Genomic DNA, 7,595 nt, shown 5'->3' with positions numbered 1-7,595 from the left:
GAATTTCCTTTTCTACAACTGATTGAAATCCCCCACAACATAAACACAACAGTTAAATCCCCACATGGCCACATCGGAGGACAGTAATGATGCTCCTGCCTCTCAAATTCACAGACGACGCCATGTTTTTGTGGTTACAGGTGATTATTTCGTGATCAAAAACAAAAACATCTGCTGTAGAAGCATCTCGTCTTCATGTTTTAGTGTTCCTAAGACAAATTAATGAAATATATTCACATCCATATTAGGAGTAGAGGTAAACTGGAAAGTGTTTCGACACAACTGATTTGCCACTTTCAGCTGTTCCTCTGTCATACATCAGCATACTTCCTCAAAAGTATTCACCCCGCATGAAGAAATGACTGCAGAAGAGGACTTACTCCAGCATCATTTACCATAACCAAGTTCCCCATTGCTATTAAAAGAAAGAAAATGAGGAATATCGACTTGTACATTTTTTTAACATGTTTTTCTTTCTATTTTATCTATGAAATAAATACTAAAATAATAGAATAATTATATTGGTAGTTTGTTCATGTGGATGTCACCCTAACCCTGTTACATTAGGACACACTAACTCTGAGCAGTAATGCAACACAGTAGCAGATGTGACACAAACTCATCCTCACCAGGATATCTCACCTCTTATGAAAAACAAATACCACAAACTTAAAACCTATATACAGCCATTCCTGGAAGTGGCGTCTTCGTCGAGCAGGCCACAAAATGCAAACTCAAGCATTTGTATTTTTCCCTTTCAATGCGATACTGCTTCGAGAAGCTCAGTGTCAATTGCCTCACATCCTGTGCGTTGTAAGGAAGTGGGCCAGCCAGGCCATCAGACAGGCAGCCTCAGAGTTAGTTAACACTTCACTGTCAGGAGAGTAAAGACAAGAGAAGGGCAAAGACTGAGATCTGACAAAAACCTGAAAAAAGGGGAACATGTTACAAAGGGCGGCCTCCAACGTGTCAGACAAAAAGAGCAGCAAGCCGAAGGTAGGTGAAAACCAAAAATATATAAATATATATACTGACATTTATGCCACTTTGGACAGGCACTTCGCAAGTAGTTACATCTAAGTCCGACAAAAAAAACATTGTTAAATGAAAATGTCAAAGTTTTAGCTTTGAAGGATGTAAAGAACTGTTTTTATAAAATACTGAAGCCTAAAAGACTAGTTGACATCAGTTGATGTTTTTTGACAAATATATATAGTAAACTGTATTTTCCAAGTGAAGTTCAAAACAGACTAACAACATGCAAGAATATAAAAACTATATTAAGGGGAGAAGAATATAAGTTTGAAAAGAGAGCCTATAATGCTGCTGCCGTACTTGTAGACGGTGGAGTAACGCGTCGGCCTGTCAGACGGCGCTGCATTAAATCAATCCACAGAGGGCTGTCTAGGAGCGTGGAGCTCATATTTAACCAGGATTTTCCAGGGATTACTCATTTATATAATTATTTTGGAGATGATGGGGAGCCGGGAGAGATTATAATGACTTTTAGTTTTGTGAAAAATTGGAGAGAAAAAATAGGAAAGAATTAAAACCGAGCCAGAGGAAAGCAACTCGGAGAACATATTGCTGCTGGCGAGGACCCATCAGTGTAATTTATGTATTGATCTACTCATCTTCAATATTGACATGTTTGCCAGAGCAGCTGTAGAGAGACACATTTCCCCTGTGCTGCCACATGATTTACATGACCACAAATGTACCACATATTTTACAAGCTTTCATTTCGAAACACTGTCGAAACCGACTGAATATCTGCTGCATATACCTACATGTATATATATTGAATACTTGAGGTGCCTTTCATTTGCTGTTATGAGCAAAACAATTAGGAACACTGTGGCTTTCCTAAATGGACAGTATTTAAGTAGATATAGTCAGCTGAACCCACTGGAAAGCTTCATATTTCATCAGTAAAATCCACTCGGGCCATAGCAGGTTTTTGAGCTTTGAGAATACTCGGACTAGGACCCACAAGTGCAATAACTTGATGTTATGTAACGCTGTTAAACCTCTCTACGCAAACCGTGCCAGTTGTGTCTGTGACATCCTTTTGTCCTTTAATCCTCCCCACAGCGCTCCACCAGCTTTGGCAGGTTTGAGGGTCTCAGACATCACTCGACACAAGACAAACCAGAGGAAAATGGAACAGCCACGGTTCGTAGATTTGTTCTCATTTCATTTTTATATGCAAAAAAAATATAGAAGAAAGAATGGTAGCAGTTAATTGTCAATAGCATACCAAGTGGCAAAGTCATTGAATAGAAACATTTGCATTAATTAAGGATTTTTCCCCCTTTTGCACACATCTGTGCAGCCATGGTGCTGAGAAAAGGTGACGCTTTTCACCAGAAGCCCCATGATACGATATTATCACGATACTTGTGTGATGATACGATCTTATTGCGATTATAAACAATCTGCAACGTGCTGGGTATTGCTTTAACATATACTTTGATTTGTTGCCTAATAAACTGCAAATTATGCAGTTGTCAACATCTGTTTTATCCTATAAGTTAATGTTTTCACTCGATTCATGAACTGGAGTGAGAAAAAGCAACTGTTATCAATACTTTTACTAATAAAAGATCAATACTTGGCGTCCGTATATCGATACAATATTGCAACGCAACATATCAAGAAGCTGTGGTGTTATAACACCAATACTTTATACTCTGTTTATGGAGCGGAGATACAAATTGTTTGGACACAAAAGTAGTAGATGGGAGAAATATGAGGTTCTCTAATATCACAGTACTGCTACTGTATGTGTACTAAACCAACTGTCTTTACACAGCTCACAGAAGAATGTGAAACTTTGGACCCGAACAAATCAGCTGGACTTGGGAAGAAGATGAAGGCGATTTCACTGACCATGCGCAGAAAAATGGGCAAAAAACACAGCAAGGCTTTTTCTGAGGAGACAGTGAGTCACTGGAAAATACACACATACGCACAGCCTCCATTCAACAATTTGTGAGCACAAATGTAAAAAAACAAACAAACTTGATATCTGTCACATCAAGTAAAAGATCTGCCTCATTTACAGCAAACCTGTGTTGTTTTTCTGAAGAGTCAAATCGCTCTCATCTCTCATAAACCCACATCCTCAAATATGAGACTGCTGCTGGCAATATTTAAATGACGCACCTCACTCTGACCGACACTGAAAAGCACCGTCTTGCAGTTTTGTGTTTTCATTTAACACTGCTGAGAGATAAGATGAAGATTTGAGCAACTTTCACAACCTACATCTCTACCTGAAGCGCTCCGTTCTAGCTTCCTTGCAGTCTTTCACTTTCATGTAGATTTACTTGATAAGTTAACCGGACTTTGCACACTCTTGTACATCATAAGATATAATATGTCTCCCAATTAAAACTGCACATCTTTTCTTTTCCACGCAGGTTGATGACACAGACAAAGACCCAGAGGCCGAGGCAGAGACAGAGAGTGGCCCTGCAGCTGAGAAAAGCGCTGCGAAGACAAGCAACTCCTTAGAGAGTGTTTACAGTGGCCAGAGCTCCTCAAGTAAGTATCTGCACATACTGCATGAACTGCAAGGCTGCACCAAAGAGTGCTGGGTTGTTTGAGCCCACATAGTGAAAGATATGTGGGGTTATACAACAAATTCCACCCAATGGAAGTCAGCTGGTGTATGAATTAACCAGTAAAATTAGGAGTTATGAGACAACTATGGCTGTGTAATCATTCTGTGTCGCGTTGTGTTGGTTCAGGCGGTGTGACCAGTGAGTCCAACGGTTCTGGTCAGAGAGACAGCCTGAGGCTGGAGGAGGACGGCTCCTATCAGGGACAGTTCTGTTGCAGAGCTCGCGTCCACACAGACTTCGTTCCCAGCCCGTACGACACGGACTCCCTCAAACTCAAGGTGGGACTCAACAATGTTTATGTACAGCGTACATAAAGGCCCTGATGCAAGACTTCATATTCATTCCATTGTAATTGTTTCCCAGGTCGGCGACATCATCAACATCATCAGTAAGCCTCCGATGGGCATCTGGACGGGCATGCTCGGCAACAAAGTGGGCAACTTCAAGTTCATCTATGTTGACGTTCTGGCGGAAAAAGAGGAGGAAGAGGAAGTTCCCAAGATCAGACAACAGAAGCTGTGCAAAAGACCTCGGCCCAAAACACTGCTGGAGCTACTGGAGCGACTGAATCTGGAGGTGAGGACAGGATCTCACCCGGGATCACCTGTTTTAGTCTGGTCACAAGTGAGAGATTACAACAGGCATGCAGCTAAAAGAGTTACCTCATTCTGTCTGCATCTTCCTTGATGTAAGCCGAATCTAAATCGTTAAATTAAAGCTCAATGGATTTAAATTGAAATGTTCATAACTCAACCTCAAAGATTATATGTGAATACCTGACATGATTAAGGTGAATGTGTACACCACTGTTTGTTTTTTAAATCAAGTACACCATGTGGTAGTAATCAAGCTTTTGTTGCAGGAGTACGCCTCAGCCTTGCTGCTAAATGGCTACCAGACAGTGGAGGACCTGTTGCACCTGAAGGAGAAACACCTGATAGAGCTGAACGTCAAAGACCCAGAGCACCGCCGCCAACTTCTGGCTGCTGCTGAATATCGCTACACAGGTTAGCAACATACCTAGGGATGACTATTATTAACAACAATTGACCACACTTCAGACCACTAATTACTGCTTAATTAAACAGCAATGTTGTCAACTAAAATACTGGGTGGATCAGCAATTACAATAATGAAAGCATCGATGTGTGTCATCCACCGCACCCTCATCTATCGTCGTTATTTTCATGAAATTCAAATTATCAGGAAATGAATGGATGTATTCTTAATTAAATATTTGCTTTGATTAAAAAACGGCTCACATGAATTTTAGTATAGTTACTGGAGTTTCTCTTGGAATTGTTAAAGCCCAAATATAGTCACATGACAAAATGAGTGCATAGGAAGAGACCGTTTCTCAACTCTTGTGATCGGTATCCAAAAGTGTAAACCACCCACCTCAAAGTAGCTACACAACAAAATGTTGATCTCAAAATGAGCACCCAAAGCTCATCACAAATGCCTGACAACACATGTCCTGCAGCAAACGCACAATGCTTGGTCATTGTTAACTCCCAACTACCAAACTGGCGTTATTAAATAAGTGCGAAGCAAAGTAGCACACCCAAACATCCCTTTTAAAACAACAAAGCATGAACTGTTGTACCAACCCTTGTTCATCAAAGGAGCATTCAACAAAGCCCTGTAACAAGAGTCATTTTGTGACAAAGCTTTTTGTGACTTTAATGATATTCAAGCAGCAAGAGGTAAATATATTAATAAAAACATCAAGTACTTTATTCTATATGTTTGAAATTATTTGCTTTTTTCATTTCTGCTGGAGAATAAAAAATGGTTTTGTATGAAAGCGGAGGCTTTTTGAGCCACACAGAAGAGAAATACATCCTGGCGCTCTGAGAGGCTTATATGCGATTTCCTGTTACTCAGATAGAAAGTGCTTAATGGGGCAGAAGGTGTTCCTGTAATCTGATGTCTTGACGCAGAAGGCTGATTATCACTTGGTGAATGAAAACAAAACTAGTTTCCAGCATGAAGAAGAAACACAATCCACTGGCATAGTTGTGCTCAGTCTGCGCGTGTTATATTTCAGTTGAAGTGCAAATAAAAGGTCGCTGTTTTTATCTTTTCTGTTTGAGCGCCGGTGTGACCAAAACAGATGGCGGCTGCAGCAGCGTGACCTCGCCAAGCTTGTTGACTCACATGAGACGCCAGTAATTTAATCAAGCTAAACTCCATTAGGCTAGTGGTTTAGCAACCTGGACGGGAGGATTAGTAGCTTCCATCAGCGAAGTAGGAATATTAAAGAACGGAGGAATATTTTTACTCTGTGAAAGTGGAACACAAAAGTCAAAGAGGACGTTAAATTATGAGGTGTCACATCTAAAGGAAGAAGACGTGTTTTGCAATGCTGTTTGCTGGGCCACACCTGCAGAAGTTATTTCAGTAATTGGGTCATTTGGCCGCTCAGCCAACAACACATCACCCTGGCTTCACTGGTATAATAATCAGCATTTAAATATGACTTATTTTCCACTGACTGAAGCACTTGGCACATCTTTATTTTCTTCTATAATGCGGTTGGAAACAGAAGCTTGTAATATTATGACATTTGATCTAATTCCATTTGCTTTGTGGCTGCGTAGGTGACGATGTGACGAGGGATGAGGAAGAGCTCAGATCCTCCCACAGTCTACATGAAGAAGACAGCGACTGTCCCAGAGACTCGGGCTGCTTCATTCCATCTGAATGTTCAGACAGCAAAGAGGAAGCAGAGCCGCACACAGACTCTGTGACCTCTTAATGAGACGGATACTTCGACAGCTGGAATTCAGTGTCGGGTGTTTTCTCATGAAGGGTGGTTTTAACAACTTCCTTAGAACGTCATGTAAACATCCCTTATTACGAGAAGCTACCCACTCTTGGTCAGCTTTCTAAATGTGTGATAAGAAGAACAAACAATTAGAATTGAAAGCTCCACCTTGAACAGTCTTGAACAGCATTTTGTTACTTCTTCTGTCACTGCTAATACTAACATTCCCAGTTAGAGAAAGGGTGAAAAGTAGCGCGAGCCACGGTTTGCAGGGGGCACCCCAAAATCACTAAACTCGCCCCTGAAAAAACACAGAGTCACGGTTATGTTAGTATCAAGTCATACACGGATACAATACTGCTTGTGTCGACTCTAGGGAAGTGAAGAAGAGCCTGGTGGTAACGTTAATATCCATTAGCTTTCTGCTAACCACACACAGACAGACAGCTTGCTTCATACAGTCGTTAGATCATTATCAAGTTGTACGTTTTCTTTATTTTTTGTTGTTGAAAAAGTGACATTTCATTGATTAAATGTCACTTGTATTTATTGCATTGTAAATCATTTAATGTTTTTTCTCTCTCAATATAAAGCCTTTATTTATCACATCTGCATCTTCAGCATTCTCATCATATTCAATCGCAACTATTCAACATTCAGCAGTGCAATCTTTTCTTTTCTTTCCTTTGGATGAAGTGATGTTGGTGAATTGATTATTTTGAAATGTAGCGTCTGGGTTTGAACAATGCATATTCAGATCTTGCCTATATATGATGCATACTGTACAGGAAAACCCATGTCATTTTCTAAACGTGCGTGTTTGAATGAGTGTATGAGAGAGCCTGTTTATGAACTCACGCAAAAGTTAGCATTCAACTGTTTTCACAACGTTTTGTAAATAAAAAAAAAAAGGAATACAATTATGATTTGTCAGGATTATTTATTTCATCTACCAGTGCCTGATGCATAAACAGCCACGAATTAAATATAATAAATGAACAAAGAGTATAATATAAAAAGTGATTTTTACTTTGATAATTAAAAACCTTAGTTAGAACATATGTATTAAAATGTGTTTGGTGATTTATTTATTTAATGTTAATTTATTAAATCTATAGTTTTCTGTATTTAAATGTAATTAAATAATAATTTATTTTAACATTTTATTCTAAAGTGAACTTTTTTAAGTGTTTACT

General features: G+C 39.6%; 1 protein-coding gene across 1 annotated transcript; it reads left to right on the top strand.

The window, feature by feature from the left end:
* The first annotated feature begins 819 nt into the window (after positions 1 to 819).
* samsn1a (SAM domain, SH3 domain and nuclear localisation signals 1a) lies at positions 820 to 7,316 on the top strand. Its single transcript, XM_079166908.1, has 8 exons — positions 820 to 996; positions 2,095 to 2,175; positions 2,816 to 2,944; positions 3,426 to 3,549; positions 3,756 to 3,907; positions 3,993 to 4,205; positions 4,492 to 4,636; positions 6,233 to 7,316. The coding sequence occupies exons 1-8, from the start codon at positions 943 to 945 to the stop codon at positions 6,388 to 6,390; spliced, it is 1,056 nt and encodes a 351-aa protein (XP_079023034.1). The 5' UTR covers positions 820 to 942; the 3' UTR covers positions 6,391 to 7,316.
* The last annotated feature ends 279 nt before the right edge of the window (positions 7,317 to 7,595 follow it).

The sequence above is a fragment of the Pholis gunnellus genome (assembly GCF_910591455.1).
Source record: "Pholis gunnellus genome assembly, chromosome: 9".
Classification (NCBI taxonomy): Eukaryota; Metazoa; Chordata; class Actinopteri; order Perciformes; family Pholidae; genus Pholis; species Pholis gunnellus.
The sequence above is the reverse complement of the archived record's forward strand: the minus strand, read 5'-3'. Positions and strand labels throughout refer to the sequence as shown.